Source organism: Cnephaeus nilssonii (assembly GCF_951640355.1).
Source record: "Cnephaeus nilssonii genome assembly, chromosome: 10".
In the NCBI taxonomy this organism is placed as follows: Eukaryota; Metazoa; Chordata; class Mammalia; order Chiroptera; family Vespertilionidae; genus Cnephaeus; species Cnephaeus nilssonii.
In genome coordinates this window covers 29,884,125-29,903,592 of record NC_137081.1, presented here as the reverse complement: position 1 = coordinate 29,903,592, position 19,468 = coordinate 29,884,125, and the positions used below count along the sequence as shown (strand labels likewise).

Here is a 19,468-nt window from a genome sequence, read left to right as displayed (position 1 = left end):
AACGCCACCACTGGTTGCCCACCATGTTCCGCACTGCCCCCTGGTGGTCAGCGCACGTCATAGCGAGCGATCAAACTCCCGGTAGAACTCCCAAGGGGAGAATTTGCATATTAGCCTTTTATTATATAGGATAAAGGCAAATTTGCACATATAACACTTATACACCCTCACTAAAGAACCAGGGATTTATTTAGCTAGACCAAAGTTGAAACCAAAGAAAGAAACAATGGTGGGTGCATAAAATGGTAAAAAAATTAAGTAAATGATTATGTTTCAAAATTTATAATGAGAAGAAAATTAGTAACAAAATATTAATGTACAATAGCTAAATGATAGAGATGGGATATTGAATTTGAAGGAATCCATGATAAGATTTTGTCATCTGTTGAGATTAAGGCATGGTTAAAAAAAATTATAGAAAATTTACCTCCAGTTTCCAAGCCAGTGGAGAAAAAAGGTAGAATATAGAATTCTATCTTAATCATTCAGAAAAGAGACACAGAAACACACAAAAATAATGGTTAGCAATAATATAGATGTATAAGCCCACATGTAATAGGGATCATAATGAAAGTACCATATAAAACATAATTATTAAAAGGTGAGGATTATCTGAGGAAATTCCAAAAAGCTGTATCTTTACAAGAGACATAAAACAAAGCTGCATGGTGGGGGGGCTTTGAAAAGGGGTAAAAACTAAAGAAGTAAATGTAGCAATATTAGCATCCTGAAAAAATATTTGAAGGCAACAGCATTAATAAGAATAAAGGGGAAATATAAAATAAGAAGGTACCTAAGTTAGAACAATCACAAATGGTGTCAAAATTTTAATGTAAAACAACAGAACATGGAGGAGTTGGCAAATACAATCAGTTGGAATACTCAATACATCTCTATACAACATGATGGAACAAATACAACCTAATTTACCACTGATCCAGTAACTTTAAACAGTGTGCTTGATAAAGAGCACATATAAAGGGAGAAGCCGGAACCCAGCAAGGAGTTCAAATGTACATATTTTAAAGTGACCTAGAACATTTACAAATATTGGTCACAGGTTCCAAATAAACTTTTGACACATTTTAAAGAGTTACTGAAATAAATTCTTCAAGTCATGTTCCAGATACCCATTTTAATTCTTAATTTACTAACAGAACATCTGCATTCTCAGAGATGTCAGAGTCCAGACAAAACACCGTAGTTCATAACTTCCCTAATAGTTGGCAGGTCCACCAGCTTAAGATTTGTTGAGTAAGATGAGAGCAAACTATTGTTGTGGGATGAGGGAAACTCTAGGAAAGCTTCACACAAAAGGGATAGCATTCTGCAGGAAGATATATTTTGCTTTTTTCTATTTATCTTTTGGCTGGTCTAGAACATAGGCACATGGTGGAGCTCAGCAGGCACCTTGGCAAGTGATGTGATCTTAAAAGTGGCTAAATGGCTCTAGCCAGTTTGGCTCAGTGGATAGAGCATTGGCCTGGGTACTGAAGGGTCCCAGGTTCAATTTCAGTCAAGAGCATGTGCCTGGGTTTTGGGCTCCATCCTCAGTAGGGTGTGTGCAGTAGGCAGCCAATCAGTGATTCTCTCTCATCATTGATGTTTCTATCTCTCTCACCCTCTCCCTTCCTCTCTGAAACTAATTTTAAAAAAGTGACTAAAATTAAAGATAGAAGAAACTTCCAAATGCACAGGGCCTAAGAGAGCTAAAAGCATTTTGAAAAAGAGAAAACAATTGTAGGCCTTACTACCTGACTTTAGGACTCATTCTAAAGTTACAGTAATCAAGATCCTGACATAATAGTAGACATATAGGTAAATGGAACAGAAAAAGAATTTTAGAAATACACTCAAAGTCATAGGGCTAATTCATTTTCAAATGGATGTGAAAGCAAACTAATTCAATGTAGAAAGGATAGTCTTCTCAAAAAATGCTGCAGGGACAATAGAATATCCCTATGCCAGAAAAAAAAAGTTCTTACCTAACATCATATGCAAAAATTAACTTAAACTGGATCATAGAGCTGAATGTAAACAGTAAACCATAAAACTTCTTGAAGAAAACAGGATCTCAAATTAGGTAAAGATTTCTTAAATAGAACCCCATATCACAGATTATAAAAGGAAAAAATTGTTAAATTAGACTTCATCAAACATTAAAAATTTTGTTCTTCCAAAGATAGTGCCAAGAAAATGAAAAGGTCAGCTTTTTCAGACTATAAGACATAACCAACAAATGATTTGAATCCAGGACATATAAACAGCTCTTTCACCTAAAAAAAAAAAAATTAGATGGCTCACTTAGATAAGGGTAAAAGATTTCAATAGATACTTCACCAAGTGGGATATGTGGATAATGGCAAATAAAAAGATGCTCAGTACCATTAATTATTAGGGAAATGCAGATTAGAATTACAAGAAAAATCATTATATGCCTGCTAAGAATAGCTGCAATTATAAAAGAATAAAAGTAACAATACCTAGTACTGGTGAGTATGCAGAGAAACTGGAACTTTCAAACATTTCTAGTCCTACCTAATAAAAGAGTAATATGCAAACTGACCGCACCTTTGCTACGCCCAAGCCACACCCACCAGTCAAACCACGCCCACCAGCCAATCAGAGTGAGTATGCAAATCAACCCAACAAAGATGGCGGGTAATTTGCATACACAGGGGCTGATTGGCCTGGGTCCCAGAACATCCTCAGGACCCAGGCTGCTCCTAGCCTGTAGGCCAGTACACCCTGAGTAGCAGGGGTCCCAGAATGACCGCTGGTCACTTGGAACCTATGAGTGCAGGGCCAAGCGGCTATGGTGATGCGGGGATCTTCCTGCCCCACCTGCAGCCACTTGGGAATGCGAGAACCAAGCGGAGGTTTGGGTCCACGCCCCCAGTCTGGGGTCTCAGGCCAGCAGCGGCATGGGCACCCACACGGTGATCAGGCCGCTCCCCCAGCCTGGGATCTCAGGCTGGCAGAAGCGCACAGACCCATGCAGTGATCCCCTCCCAGCCCAGCCTGGGTTCTCAGCCACTGAGTCACACCAGCCAGGCAGATGTGGAGGAATCTTAAATGTTTCTTTTTTTATATATATTTTATTGATGTTTTACAGAGAAGAAAGGAAAGGGATAAAGAGCTAGAAACATCTATGAGAGAGAAATATCAATCAGCTGCCTTCTGCACAGTCCCCACTGGGTATGTGCCCCCAAGCAAGGTACATGGCTTTGACTGGAATCGAACCTGGGACCCTTGAGTCTGCAGGCCATTGCTCCATCCACTGAGCCAAACCAGTTAGGGCTGTCCAATATGTTAAAGAAAAAACCCTATCTAATAAAGAGGGAATATGCAGGGGAGGGCATTTGGAGGTGACTGGGCTGTCAGGGGAGGGCAGTTGGGGATGATCAAGATCAGTTAGGCATTGATCAGGCTGGCAGGGGAGTGGTTAGGGGGTGATCATGCTAGCAGGCAAAAGTGGTTAGGGGCAATCAGGCAGGCAGGTGAGCAGTTGGGAGCCAGCAGTCCAGAATTGTGAGAGGGATGTCTGACTGCCTGTATAGGCCCAGCAGTCAAATATCCCCCGAGGGGTCCTAGTTTGGAGAGGGTGCAGGTTGAGCTGAGGGACACACACATCCATGCACGAATTTCGTACACCGGGCCTCTAGTGGATATATGAAAGGGTATAACCACTTTGAAAAATACTTTGACAGATTCATAAAGTATCGAACATGCACTTATGTTCAATTAATATGACTTACTAGTACTTCTTTTAGGTATTTATCCAAGAAAACTTAACAATTAAAAATATGTCAACCAAAATATTTGTATGAACATGCTACTCATGATTTTTTTTTTCAAACTGGAAATAGCTCAATGCCTACGAACAGATGAATAGATAACTCAACTTCTCATTCATACAAGGGATAGTTCTCAGCAATAGAAATGGAGTAACTGCTGATACACATAGTAATATCAATATGTCTCAACAGCATTATGCTTAGTGAAAAAAGAACAGACATAAATAAACTATATGTTATATAAATTCATGTATATGAAATTCCAGGGAGAAAAATACAGTGATAAAAACAGATCTACTATTTCAAGATCAGGGTGTGCAAAGAGGGACACAAGTGGATATTTGTGGATGATGGAAATGTTCTATGTCATGATCATGGTGTTTTAAATGACTATCCACGCGGGTTAAAACATTCAATTAAACCTTTAAAGTGATGAAATCTATTGTATATAAATTATATCTCAGCAAATCTGACAGGAAAATTAAAAACATGCACAATCTATAGAAAGAAAACTATGAAATTTTGTTGAAGAACAAAAAAGGTGATGAATAAATGTATAGGTCATTCTCCTTTAAAAATGTCTTAATTCTACCGGAAATAATCTTTAAATTCATTGTACTTTCAAATTCCCAAAGGAATTAGGAGGTTTTAGGAGCAAATTTTGATTAGATTCTAAACACAGAGGTTCAATATCACTGAATTACTGAAATCTTTGTCTTTTCTATTTCTTCTCAATGTATCTTTTTTTTTTTTTCAACAGAAACTATAACAGTAGAATTCTATTCTGGGCATTTCAATTCATGAAAAAAAAAGTGTTGAGGTAATTTCTTATAATTACTATCTCACATCATACACAAGGAGGTGAATGCTGTGTGAATTACAGATTCTTAAGATCACCCACATTCCCTATTCCCTTCCTCCATCTTTAAATAAAATCTTTTTATTGATTTCAGAGAGGAAGGGAGAGGGTGAGAGAGATAGAAACATCAATGATGAGAGAGAGTCATTGATTGGATGCCTCTTGCATGCCCTCCACTTGTGATCGAGCCAATAACCTGGGCATGTGCTTTTGACTGGAATTGAACTGGGCCCTTAATCTGCAGGCTGACACTCTATCCATTGGGCTAAACCAGCTGGGACCCTTCTTCCATCTTCAGAGCCACAATATTGTGTCTCTCTGACCCTTTTTCTTCCTCTCTCCACACCAAAGAAAGATTCTCCATTTTTTTTAAGGACTAGGGGAGTATATTGGGGCCACCCTGGTAATCCAGGATAATCTCCCCCATTTTAAGTCCCAGTTTAATTAAATCTGCAAAGTCCACTTGCCATGTAAGAGAATAGATTACAGGTTTCAAGAATTAAGACATGGATATCTTTTAGGAGCCATTGTTCTACCTACCACAATATTGTAAATAACAATAAAGCTAATGAAATACTGGCATTATAAAATTATTTCTCACATCAAAAGCAAATAAAATCTTATTCTTACTTCTTCTCTTCTTGGCTTTTCCTGAAATGGAGTTGTTTCCAAAATCCACAGTACCTACAACAAAGAGGTGGTGGTGAGAAAATAGAAATGATTAAATAAAATTTACAAATTTGCCCTTGTTGTGGTTAAGGCAGCAACCCCTGACCAAAGAATCGCTGGTTCAATTCCTGGTCAAGGTACCTCAGTTGCAGGTTCCATCCGGACCCCAGTTGGGGCAAGTGGGGGAGACAACTAGTTGATGGCAATGTTTCTTTTTTCTCTCTCTCTCTCCCCCACTTCCTCATTACCTTTCACTCTCTCTAAATATCAATGGAAGAAATATCCTCCAGTGAGGATTAAAAAAAGTTACAAATTTTAGGATGGTTCATACTGCAGAAATCTTGAGTTTATAAAGGTGTTTGATTGGTTGTTTCTTTCTTCTAAAGTAACCACAAACCTACTACATTGAGAAGTAGGTCTTCAGAATTGGCCCTGGGTCTTCCTTTATTTCTCAATAACATTTTGAAAAATACTCTTAAACACCTTTGTACTCAGAGGTAGGACCAGGTCTCATATCCTTAGGGTTTTTATGAGGAGGTTTGTGCAAAAGTTTGTATGACATCACTGTATAAACCTGTGACATGGGTCTATTCTTGATTCTTGATCACCCATCACTGACATACCAATCATCTATGGTAACTATTAAATCACCTCCACACCCAGACCTTGGTTAGCTTTGCCCATTATGTCAGATGCTTGGCTACTTTCAGTTCCTGCCTCTTGGCCTCTTGGCCTCTTGGCAAACTTTATGATGAACAAATGATGCAGACACACTTGTCATTTTCAGGTATTTCTAAATGTTATGTACAGACAGTTATTCTTTGATTCTGATTATTTTACAAAAATGTTTTCTACAGCCCAGTCAGCTTGGCTCAGTGGTTAAGAGTAGACCTATACACCAGGAGGTCGATTCCTGGCTGGGGCACATGCCTGGGTTGTGGGCTTGATCTCCAGTGTGGGGCATGCAGCAGGCAGCCGATCAATGACTCTCTCTAATCACTGATGCTTCTATCTCTCTATCCTCTTCATTTCTCTTTAGAATCAATAAAAATATTTAAAAAAATATTTCCTACAAAGATGCTTCAACTTCAAAAATATTCATTTAAAAAAAGATTCATTTCAACAGTTCAGTACTTACATGAACTGTTGAACCAACAGAAGAATTAAATTTAAAATTACTAGAAAGTAAAGCAGATGACATCTATTGTGGACAACTAACCCAATATTCTGGGCCAGGTCTGTATAGTCTACACCCTCAATATTTCCTTTTTTTCCTTATTTAGTTCCTTCTTACCTCACAAATAATATAAGAGGCCAAGAACTCACAATAACAGTTAATGTTTCCTTTTATCCTTAATTTCTTACTGGAAAGATAATATTGGGAATCATCTTTAAACCTACTTCATAGGTCAAAACAAAACTGGTTACACATATAGTCAAGGATGTTGAATGCCTGGGAATATCAGACCAAATAAAGATTTGATGGAATACTTTTTCCCCTTGAGTAGGAATTGCAATGACCACCCCAATGACAGAAAACCAGAAAAATGTTTAAATTGCCCTGCATGCGTTACATTAGACAACAGAATTGCTCTTGACCAAATCTTTCCTGAACAAGGTGGGATTTGCTCTATTGCTTATACCTCCTATTATACTTGGATAAAACATTTCTGATAAAATAAAAATTAAACTAGATAAAATGTAGGTATAAGCAAAATAATTACATAGAATGCCCACTGATACGACATGGTTGTTTAATATTTTCATGTAACTGCCTGTGGCTCAGTGTTATAAAGATGCTACTCTAATAGTGTTTGCTCAACATTTTTTAAATGATCACTAATGCCTTTGAGACTTCATCTGAGAAACATCAAGGGACTACAGATGTTTTCCCTTAAAGAAACATGAAAGCCTTCCTCTATTCTGATGCTCTTTTTGCTCAAATGTGGCCTAAGGCTCCTAAGAAAAGAGAAAACCACTCTTCTTCCTACAGATCTTTTTATCTTTCAGAAAGAACTTCTGCCTAAACCTCCAAGAACGCATGGCAAGATAAAAAGGGTGGTTATTACTTTGTACAAGTGCTCATTACATAACTAATTTTATAGGTACAGCATCTTTTTATGGTTTCTCAGTTGTGTGTAGGGCAGGAGAGTGAGCTCCTCCTTTCTTATGTCTCAAGTTCTCCCTGCCTTCCCTAAGACATGGCTTTTTTGTTCCACCTAATTTTTCAGTTTATTCACTCTCTGTTATGTTTCCTACTTTCTCTTATTTTATTCTGTTTCTTAATAATGTCTGTGATCTGTGAATGCTTCTTCTAGTCATTTTTTTTTTCAGTTTCTCCATTTAATCATTCCCATCATTATCAAAGTTCTGCCCTAGTGACTTTATACACACCAATCCCTCCACCTTGCAGTTCCCCTTCACCACTCATCAAAACCAGGCACTCAATCTTAACTTCCTGCTCAGACCCTTGGGCACATTGTTCACTTCCTTGTCGACTTTCTAGTGCATTATTGTTGTCAGTGGTTGTACCTGCTTCATTCACATTTATCTGTTGTGTTTCACAGCAGTGCTCTGAGAGTCCATGTTCAGGTAGGGCTGTACCTAGACCAGGTTTGATTCATAGATATTTTGTTTGCCCCTTGCATCAATCAGGGTCTAACAGGAAAATACAAAGCTCTCTACGCTGTTGAGGCAGAAGGAATTTAATCAAGGAGATTAGTTATGCAGCTGGTGGAAGAGCTGACAATTCCAAATAGAAGAATAGTCAACAGGAAGGTATGGGAGGGAGAGACCAAGGATGAGCTCATGTGCCGAGTCACTGGGGAGGTAGAAGTTGGACCTTGGCCAGCCTGCTTTGTGGGATGTAGAGTTATGGGAGATCTAGCTATTGCAAGAATTGCTGCTCAAGACAGTGATGGGGAAATACCATGCTTCTGTCTTGCTCCCCCTCTCCACTCTCTTGTTGGTGTCACCCAGGTTAGGAGCTTAGCAGTAAGCAGTAACGAGGGAGCTGGCAAGAAAGTCTGCAGGGGCCTGTGGCCAGAGATAGAGGGCAGAGCAGAGGGCAGGGATTTATTCCTACCCATAAGGAATAAATCCCTGAATAAACCATCCAGGACCAGTGTACCCCTTCTCCATGGTGAGTCTCCTCTGTTCATTTTTTATTTAATCTATTCATCCTACTCTGTTCCCACCAACCTCACTAGTATATGAATAGATTCAGATTTTTTCAGTGCAGCTTGGATTTTTCATTTAGTGCTATTTTTCTAAGCAAAGTATTTTATGTAAAGATGATTTAAATATTAATTCCCATAATTTTAACATAGACCCTGATGCATGTTTTGTGCCACATCCACCGTTCCTTGGAGCTTCCTCTTGGGGAAAGGGCATGAGACATAGCTTTTCCCTTGCCTGTGCTGGTCAGCTGAGTCAGACTTTTCAACACATTTATTAGTGGTTTATTTTGCATTATCCTATATAATAAAACCCTAATATGCAAATTGACAGAATGGCAGAATGACCCGTTGCTATGACGTGCACTGACCACCAGGGGGAAGACGTTCAATGCAGAAGCTGCCTGCTGGTGGTCAGTGCACTCCCACAGGGGGATCACCACTCAGCCAGGAGACAGGTTCACCAGTGGTGGGTCCGCTGCAGGCAGGTGGTAAAGAGTGAGTGGTCCTGGACTGGGAGAACCCTGGACTGTGGGAGGGATGTCTGAATGCCGGCCTAAGCCCGATCCCCATCCCCCAAGGGGTCCGAGACTGCCAGAGGGTGCAGGCCAGGCTGAGGGACCCCCCCGCCCCTGCCATTAGTGTACAAATCCATGCACTTGGCCTCTAGTGTGGGTTATAACATCATTTCTTCCTCCTCCCACCCACACAGCCTGCACACACAAACACACTCTTAATCTCTTCTCTATTCATTACTCATCACCATTTTTCCTCTCACTCTTCCTATTTCAACCAGCTGCCCTGGTAGATGAACTGGTAAGTATATAGATTGATGCATGTTGGATATTTTATATTCTTAAATACTAACTTTTTTTTTTTTTTTTTTTTTTTTTTTTACTAAATGTGATTTGATAAAAGTATAATGGTGCTTTCAAAATCATTCTGAAAGATATTTTCTTTTATGAAAATGCATTACTAATTTAGAACATCCTTTCTTAAATAATACACTCCATTGCAAGCTACATAATAATGACTTCTATAGTGTTGTTAGAGCATCTCTAGGCCTGCTGCCCCAGAGATGATGGGAGAGGGTCGGCTTGGGAGGCACATGGCATCCATGGTCCTGTGTGAGGGACCCAACAGGTGAGAGACCACTAGCCCAAACTTCTTAAAGAAGACAGAATCTCAAATTAGGCAAAGATTTCTTAAATAGAACCACAAATCACAGATTGTAAAAGGAAAAAAATTGTTAAATTAGACTTCATCAAATATTAAAAATTTTGTTCTTCCAAAGATAGTGCCAACAAAATGAAAAGGTCAGCTTTTTCAGACTGTAAGACATAACAAACAGAGGATTTGAATCCGGGACATATAAATAACTCTTTCACCTAAAAAAAAAAAAAAAGAGATAGCTCACTTAAATAAGGGTAAACAATTTCAATAGATACTTCACCAAATGGGATCTGTGGATAATGGCAAGTAAATGAAAAGATGCTCAGTACCATTAATTATTAGGTAAATGCAAATTAGAATTATAAGGAAAGCCATTACATGCCTACTAAAAATAGCTACAATTAAAAAAACAAAAACTAACAATACCAACTACTGGTGAGTATGCAGAGCAATGGAACTTTCAAACATTTCTAATGGAAATATAAAAGGGTACAACCACTTTGAAAAATACTTTGACAGATTCACAAAGCATCGAACATGTACTTATGTTCAATTAATATGACTTAGTAGTACTTCTTTTAGGTATTTATCCAAGAAAATTAAAAATATATTCACCCAAATTTTTGTATGAACATGCTCCTCATAGTTTTTTTTGTTCAAACTGGCATGAGCTCAATGCCCATGAATAGGTGAATAGATAAATCGACTGCTTATTCATACAAGAGATACTTCTCAGCAATAGAAATGGAGTAATTGCAGATACACAGAGCAATATCAGTGTATCTCAACAGCATTATGCTTAGTAAAACAAGAACAGACATAAATAAACTATATATTGTATCAATTCATTTATATGAAATTCTAGGGAGAAAAATACAGTGATAAAAACAGATCCACTGTTTCAAGACCAGGGGGTTCAACGAGCAACACAAGTGGATATTTGTGGATGATAAAAATGTTCTATGTCATGATCATGTTGGTTTACATGACTATCCACGTGTGTTAAAACATATTCAATTAAACCCTTAAAGTGATGAAATCTATTGTATATAAATTATATCTCAGCAAATCTGACAGGAAAAGTAAAAACATGCACAAGCTCGCAGCCCCATCCACCCATGTGCTCCCTGCCCACCTGCTCACCACCTCGCAGTGCTCATAGCCCTGCCCACCCGTGTGTACCTCCTGGTGAGTCTGGTAGTTGGTTGTTCCATGTTATGGTGTGATGAAAACGGGCCTTTTATGATATAGACTAGAGGCCTGGTGCACAAATTCGTGCATGGGTAGGGTCTGGCCAGCCCTGCCCCCACCCTTGCCCACAATTGGGGTGGGGGTGGCCAATCAGGGGTGTGCCAACCGGGGGTGAGGCCGGTTGTGGGGAGGAGCAGTGGGTGGTTGGCTGGCTGGCCCTGTCCCGTAGTCAAACTCCCGATTGAACTCCTGTTTGAGGGGACAATTTGCATATTAGCCTTTTATTATATAGGATGGAGTCATTTTAAAATGGGAGTTGGAGCTTCCATTCCAGAAAAACTGCAGTGCATATCTTATGCCTCAAACATTTGCATTGATAAAACAGTGGTATAGTATCAACCTATGAACTAGGAGATCAATAGTTCAATTCTCAGTCAGGTTACATGCTGGGGTTGCAGGCTCAATTCTGTTCCTCTGTCTGGTTATTGGGTCAATGGTATCTTGTCAGAGCTCCTCCTCCAGGATCAGTCTCTGGTCAGACTCTCATACTAACAGCCCTCCCTGCCCTCTACATGCTCCTCAACAGGTCTTCCCTGATTCCCAAACTCCACTCAGAACTAAGACCCACTTCCCATTCTCCTTTCCTCTTAGCAGAGGAGAATCAGTTTCTATCTGTTTGCAATCACCTTGTTCAAGGCTCTCTTGGATATCACACTTCTCCTCATTTTCTTCTCCATCACTTCTTAGGAACAGTTCTATGTTTGGTATCACTGAAGAGAGGGCATAAGAAGAAGACAATTAGAGATCTCTTTGGAGTGGTGTCATCATCTTAAATTTCACGTTTAGGAATTTCTACCCCTGTTCCACTCAGTGGTCAGTGGGTCCCCATCCTGTTGGTAAAGTTCACCCTTCATCCCTGGGATAGAAAAGAGAATACTCAACAGAGGGGTTGCTTACGCTTCTAACACATAAAGGAGCCACTCAGATCTCAGGATAAAGGAGTTGTGGCAACATTGTTAGCTTGTTACTCAAGCAAAAAATTTCAGCTGTCCAGGATAGCATCCTACCTTATAATAGAGAAACATGCAAATTGACCGCACCTCCGCTACGCCCACGATTGGGCCGGCGGGAGGCTGGGGGGCGGGACTCCGGGTGGCCTATCCAGCCGTTGAGAAGATCAAGATGGCGGCGCCCAGTCCTCTTAGTTCCGGGGGTCCCTGGGGCGATGGGCACCCCGGGGGGCGTGGCTGGGCCCATCCAGCTGCTCCCGGGGGTCCCTGGGGCGATGGGCACCCCGGGGGGGGGGCGTGGCCGGGAGATCAGCAATCCGGGGGGTGTAGCCGGCCCATCCAGCCGCTCCCGGGTTTCCCTGGGGATATAGGCAACCTGCGGGGGCGTGGCCGGACCCATCCAGCCTCTCCCAGGGGTCCCTGGGGAGATTGGGACCCGGGGAGGTGAGGCGGGACTCGCCCAGCTGCTCCCAGGGTTCCTGGGAACATTGCAGGCATGTGGTTGCTGAGACCCAGACCAGGCCTCTGGCCACAGATTCATAGCTTTGCGGAGACCTAGGGCAGGTATCTGCCTCATCTGCAGAGAGACAGAGGTTCTGCAGTGCCCCCAAGACGTGGGTGGGCCCAGCCAGGGATCAAGGGGCATGGAAGGACTCCTGGCAGAGGGGCAAGGACCCTCACCCCTGAGGCGGGGGTTGAGGGGTGGTGCCACCTCAGTGGAGGGGTGCTGCACTGCAGGGTACTGGACTGACTGATGTGATTCAGAGAATCTCCCAGTGCTAATGGGCCTCGCTCAGGCGGCCTTCACACTTCAGAGGCAGTGACTCCTGCTCCTGCCTTGACCCAAAAGCAAGCTCGCTACACCCTGCCCCATAGCAGAGCATGCCTAGGCAGTGAGTGGGAAGCCTTCCACCTGCTTCGGAGAAGGGGGGGCAGTAAAGAATAGGGGGAGAGGAAAGAATGTGGAGCATCCGCAATGAAGAGGTGCTTGAGAAAGAGGCTCGGAAGCCTGACTGGAAGGTTTGTTCTGTTTGCTGGGCCGCTGCCCCTTAGGAAGCGCAAAGAGCATGGCTCTGAAGGATTCCTGTGTGCTGAGTCAAGTTCCACAGCCAACTGGAATTGGCCTCAGTTTCCTGGTCTGTAAAATGGATGAAGCATGTCCCAGTGCCTTCACTGAGCTTTGATGGCCAATTGAGATACTATATAAAGAAAATGAGGGAAGAAGTGAGAAAGAAAAGGAAGGACAAGCAACACAAAAGAAAGACTGAAAGGAACCTGTAAACCCATTGTCACTTAAATAGGGAATATAGTCAATAGTGTTGTAACGATGGTATGATGCCAGGTGGGTACTAGAAATATCGGGGAACACTTTGTAAAGTATATGATTGTCTAACCACTATTCTGTAACTAATATAAAACCTGAAACCAATACAAAATAATGTTGATGTAAAGAAATGAAAATTGGAGTGAAATTTTTATAAATTTCAAAGTTTAAATAAAAGCTGTAAAGGAAGGAAGGGGAGAATAGAAAGTGTTTTTCATTTTGCCACTTCATTAAAAAGACAGTTGTCTTTATATGGTGCTTTTATACTTTTCTAAGTCATTATCTCATTTTAATTTCCGGGCAACTTAAAGACAAGATAAGTATTCCCTCCACTATTCAAAGAAAGGAAATCTTGGTGTCTGGTCCTTGGTGTCAAGCCCTTATTGTAAAGCAGGGTTAGTAAAATTTTCTGTGCAGGGTCATATCTATACTAATAAAAGCCTTGGGGGTGATCAGGCCAGCAGGGGAGGGTATTTGGGGGCAATCAGGCCTGCAGAGGAGCAGTTAGGGGGCAATCAGGCCAGCAAGGGAGCAGTTAGGGGGCAATCAGGCAGGTAGGTGAGCGGTTAGGAGCCAGCGGTCCCGGATTGTGAGAGGGATGTCCAACTGCAGGTTTAGGCCCGATTCCACAGGGATCGGGCCTAAACCAGCAATTGGACATCCCCCGAGGGGTCCCATATTAGAAAGGGTGCAAGCTGGGCTGAGGGACACCCTCCCCAGTGCACGAATTTCGTGCACCGGGCCTCTAGTATATAAAAATAATGTACTATTTATTTTGAAATGTGTTTGCTGAACTGTTGTAACTGAAAGGAAAAACAGGGATTTCCTTGGGAAGAAAACAAAGATCCTAGATAGGTTTACTTGTATAAAGTGGAAAAAACACAATAGTTTAAAAATGTGGCTGGACAAGAGAAGGTTTTGGCTTAACTGAGTCAGGGAAGATGAGTGCTTCCCAAAGAGACAAATCAGAGGATACAGGTGATCCAGGGGCACCCAGAATCCAGGACAAAGGAAGGATACTCCCTGAAGCTGCAAGCAGGGACTGAATATTGTGGCATTGGGCCAAGGACCTGGGAGGTTGCCAAAGAGGAGAGAACAGGGCAACAGCCCAGGGATCCTGCATGTAGGTAACCCAGCAAACATATGAAAGAAGTTAATACACCAAAAATCCTTAGGGTAGGTCTCTGCAGAAGGTCGGGGGAACAGACCTAGGAAAGTAGTGAGCCTGTATGCCTCAGGGCTGATGGCAGGTGTATCTCCTAGGCCAGTGTTCAGCAAACTCATTAGTCAACAGAGCCAAATATCAAGAGTACAACGATTGAAATTTCTTTTGAGAGCCAAATTTTTTAAACTTAAACTTCTTCTAACACCACTTCTTCAAAATAGACTCACCCAGGACGTGGTATTTTGTGGAAGAGCCACACTCAAGGGGCCAAAGAGCTGCATGTGGCTCGCAAGCTGCAATTTGCTGACCACAGTTCTAGGCAATAAACTTTACTTACAAATGCTATAAGTCTGTACTATCTTTTTACTGTGTAGTAAATAACATCAAATTCCTTAGCTTTAGAAGCCAGACCTTCCAAAATCTTTTTTTTCACACTTACCCTTTTAAAAAAATTATTATTCAGAGTAGTATAGATGTTCCTCCATTGCCTCCTCCACCTGATTCCTGCCCCACCCAAGTCCTTCATCACCCTATTGTTTGTGTTCATAGGAAATGCATATATGCATGTGTTCTTTAGTTAATCTCCTTCCCCTCTGAGATTCATCAGTCTGTTCCATGTTTCCATGCCTCTGGTTCTATTTTATTCATCTGTTTATTTTGTTCTCATTAGGTTCCTTGCTTATTTATTCTGATTTTTAGATTCAATTATTGATAGATGTCTATTTATTGCCATTTTATTGTTCATATTGTTGATCTCTCCTCCTCCTCCTCCTCCTCCTCCTCCTCCTCCTCCTCCTCCTCCTTCTTCTTCTTCTTCTTCTTCTTCTTCTTCTTCTTCTTCTTCTTCTTCTTCTTCTTCTTCTTCTTCCTCTTCTTCCTCTTCCTCTTCCTCTTCTTCTTCTTCCTTACTGCATTTCTCTTGCTGCATTTAAGATTCTCTCTTTGTTTTTAACCTTTGGCATTTTAATTATGATATGGTGTGGGCCTCTTTGGATTCCTTTTTTAAAAATTTAAAACATTTTTAAATTTTTAAAAATTGATTTCAGAGATGACGGGAGTGGGAAAGAGGTAGAAACATTAATGATGAGAGAGAATCATTGATGGGTTGCCTGCTGCATGCCCCACACTGGGTATCAAGCCTGCAACCCTGGCATGTGGCCTAACTGGGAATTGAACTGTGACCTCCTGTTCATAGGTCAACACTCCACCACTGAGCCCTGTTGGCCAGGCTGGATTCCTCTTGTTTGGGACTCTCTGCACTTCATTGACTTGTAAAGTGATTTCTTTCACCAGGTAGGAGACATTTGCTGTAATTATTCTTCAAATATGTTTTCAATATCTTGCTCTCTCTTTTCTCCTTCTGGTAACCCCATAATGTGAATGTTGGTACACTTGAAGCTGTCTCAGCAGCTCCTTACACTATCTTCACATTTTTGGATTCTTTTTTCTTTTTGCTCTTCTGTTTGGGTGTCTTTTGTTTCCTCATGTTCCAAATTATTGATTTCATTCTCAGAATTCTCTACTCTACTGCTGAATCCTTCAAAATTATTATTTATTTCAGTAAGTGTATGTTTAATTTCTGACTGGTCATTTTTCTCACTAAGGTTCTTAAAATTCTCACTAAGATCCTTGGAAATCTCACTAAGTTTCTTGAAGCTCTCATGAAGATCCTTGATAAACCTTATAACCATTGTTTTGAATTCTGTATCTAGTAGTTTGCTTGCTTCCATTTCATTGAGTTCTTTTTCTGGAGATTTATTCTGTCCTTTCATTTGTGACATGTTTCTTTGTCTCCACATTTTAGCTGCTTCCCTGTGTTTGTTTCTATGTATTTAGGTAGAGTTCCTATGTTTTAGGGAATTGGTAGATGGCTTTATGTAGTAGGTATCCTGTAAGGCCCAGTGGCTTAGCCTCCCGAGTCACTTGAGCTGGGCACTATAGGTGTGTTCTTGTGTGGGCTGTGTGCACAGTCTTGTTGTAGTTGGAGTCAGTGGGAGGAATTAACTCCCATGCCAATTGTTTGTGAGGACCTGCTGTGACTACAGTGGAAGAGCTACTGTGCAGCGAGGGACCTCTATGGAGCAGGACTTGCTTCAGTAGGGCTTTGATGCTTACTGTGTCTGCCCCTTAAGTGTGTTGCTTTTGGATGGGTAGCATTGTAATCTGGTATGGTCTGAAGTGCACTGACTCTAGGGCCTCTTGGGAGGTACAAAGTCAGCCACTCCCTGGGGCCATTCATCAGGAACTATAGAGAAATCTGCAGATGGCTGCTACTTGTGTCCAGGTGAGGCCAAGCTGTCTTGGAACTCTTATTGATAGGTATGGGGCATGCTGATCCCAGCTGCTATTATTTGAAAGATTTTAGGAAAGTCTGATGCCTGAGACAGGACAGACCATTCATATGAAAAAGCCCCTGCAAATAGCTTAGTGGGGCTGCAAATTGGATAGGGAGGGGGCGGGGGTCTTAGGGAATCATTAGGGTGGAGTGAACAGTGGGAGCCAGGCTGATGTAATCTCAGATATGGTTGCCAGTGAGCTCTGCAACAGGGGAGGTCTCAGCATAGAAACAATGACCCTTTAAAGCACCACTGTCTGGGAGAAAGCTGCCCCCAAGTTTTTGCTCCAATGCCAGACAATACAGTTCCTCCCCATATGTTCCTTTCCCCTGCCTCCTCAGATATTGCCCCAGTGCTGGAGCTCAGAGGGAATGTGTCCAAGTAAGTCTGTGTCCTGGTCCTTTCAGAGGAACTTCTGGGGTATCCAGCAGCTTTTGTGTCACTCAGCCACAATCCCCACTGGTTTTTACAGCCAGAAGTTATGGGGGCTTCTCTTCACAGCTCTGAAACCCTGGGATGGTGGGATGGTGTGGGGCTGGGACCTCTTGTGCCTGATGGGAAACCTTCATAGCTGAGATATACCCTCTGATTAAAAGAATGCCACATGTGGGTATCAGGCCAGCCCCTTCCGTGTCTTCGCCCCTCCTACCAGTCTCAATGTGGTTTCTTCTTTAATTCTCTAGTTGTATGACTTCCGTTAGATTTCAGACAGTTCTGAATGATGGTTGTTCTGTATTTTAGTCGTAATTTTGATGTGGTTGTTGGCAGGCAAGGAGTACCATCATTTACCTATGCTGCCATCTTGGATCGACATGCCTATCCTTTTTGAATCAACTTGCAAAGTCTTCTTTTCACTCTGAGATTAATCTAATTTGTCCTTGTTCAACAGACATATAGATCATTTACCTCTCTATGCTTGTTCCACTATCATCTGCATTTCTCAGTTCATATCATTTTTGTTTTGAATTCTCCATCATTATTTGGAGATCTTTTTTGAGACCAAAAATATATAGAATAAAAATTTTTCCAGGCAAGTCAAACAAAAATTATTGGAAGACATCTTCTGTACTACGAATCCATATAAAAGTATAAAATCATGCCTTTTCAGGAAAGAAGTAGAGAATCAAACCAGTAGTGTTGTAGAGTATCCAAACATTTCTCTGGCAGGTCAATTGGTTTTGTGATTATTTGATTGTTTATCACACCTGTTGTGGAGAATGAGTTAATAAAACCATTTCTCCTTCTTTAAGAACAAATTTGCCCTGAGTTAATTTTCTTGCTCATTATTCTGAAAATCTGATGAAGGTGGCCTCTTGTCTGTGTTAGTAGGCCAACACTGAGCTTAGTGTTCAAAGTGACCAGTGACTGTAGGTAGATAAATTGCATGTGGCCTGGGAAGGACTAGAGGTGAACTATAAGCCATTTTTTTTCTTCCTCCAATGTGTTGACTCTTGTAATTCAGCGGTCCCTGGTGGGGTCTCTGAAAGTTATGACTACAGAATTGTTACATGAAATATTGAATCCCCTGGGCATGTTGTGGCTAAATCAGGGTGGATCTTGTAACTAAGATGTAACTTGAGGTGGGTTCTAGTTAACTTGGTGGACTACTATGAGGTCCCCTGCTAAGTGTCACAAAGAAAAAGGCAACTGATGCAGGCCTTTTGGGATGTTGTGTTTCCTATCATTTGTCCTTCTAAGAAAATCTGAATCCACGTGGCTTCGGTTGTCCTGAGAGTCCAGATACCTAGTTACACAGATCTGTAGGTGGGTGGCTGTACTGTAGCCATTATATCATAAGCTTTGAGTAGCTCATGATATATTTGTTTTCTTAACTGCAACATTGCCATTGCCCTGCACTGTGTCTGACACCTGGTACACTCAATATATTCCTGTGGGGAAAAATTGGCCCTGGACATAAAAAAGTAGGTAATAAACCTAATTACCTTCTTTTTTAAATCCTCACCTGAGCATGTTTTTTTCCATTGACCTTTAGAGAGAGAGAGAGAGAGAGAGAGAGAGAGAGAGAGAGAGAGAGAGATGAGGTGAAGAAAGAGTGAGAGAGATGCAAAAGAGACATTTTGACTTGTTTCTTTCCGCATGAGCCCCTACTGAGATCGAACCAGCAATGGAGGTAGGGGCCCTTGACCAGGTATCAACCCATGATGCTTAAGTCTTCAGGGCAAAGCTCTAACCACTTGGAAAAAGCAGCCAGGGCCCTAATTACCTTTTTTGAAGGTTTTATAAATATCCTTTAAACCAGGGTAGGTTTCCATGATGTCCTTGCTGAACAATGCTTTCAGAAGGGACAGGTTAAATGTCTTCTCCACTTCACTGAGCACATGGTATATGACTTCTTTTTGAGAACCCGATGTTTCAAAAGATTTCTTAGACTTCTAAAAAATAATGAATTGGGAAAATATAAATACAGATTTCCTAGTTACAAAAGAGCCTTAGAAAATGATTTTATTGTTAATGTATTACAATGTTCCAACATAGTTATCTTCTCATGTACAGTTTTATTTTATTTTTTAATATATTTTTATTAATTTCAGAGAGGAATGGAGCAGTAGAGAGAGATAAAACAACAATGATGGGAGAGAATCATTGATCAACTGCCTCCTGCACGCCACCTACTGGGGAATCAAGACCACAACCCGGACATGTGCCCTTGACCAGAATTAGACCAGGGACTCTTAGGTTCACAGGCCAATGCTCTATCCACTGAGCCAAGCCAGTTATGGCCTCATTTACAATTTTAGAATTTCTCT

The 19,468-nt window shown here is 41.3% G+C and overlaps 1 protein-coding gene across 4 annotated transcripts in view; it reads right to left on the bottom strand.

Moving 5' to 3' along the window:
* The window catches only part of LOC307106293 (nuclear body protein SP140-like protein), a 134,547-nt gene that overhangs the window by 94,034 nt on the left and 21,045 nt on the right, over nt 1-19,468 (bottom strand). The window contains exons 3-5 of one of the 4 annotated variants that reach the window (XM_079782661.1): nt 18,925-19,093; nt 11,552-11,635; nt 5,287-5,340 (exon numbers count right to left, since the gene is read on the bottom strand). The exons of 1 other annotated variant lie outside the window; for it this stretch is intronic. In XM_079782661.1, coding sequence (XP_079638787.1) covers nt 5,287-5,340; nt 11,552-11,635; nt 18,925-19,093 — 307 coding nt within the window. The remainder of the gene's footprint in view (nt 1-5,286; nt 5,341-11,551; nt 11,636-18,924; nt 19,094-19,468) is intronic. 2 more of the 4 variants (XM_079782664.1, XM_079782665.1) reach the window with 2 other exon arrangements.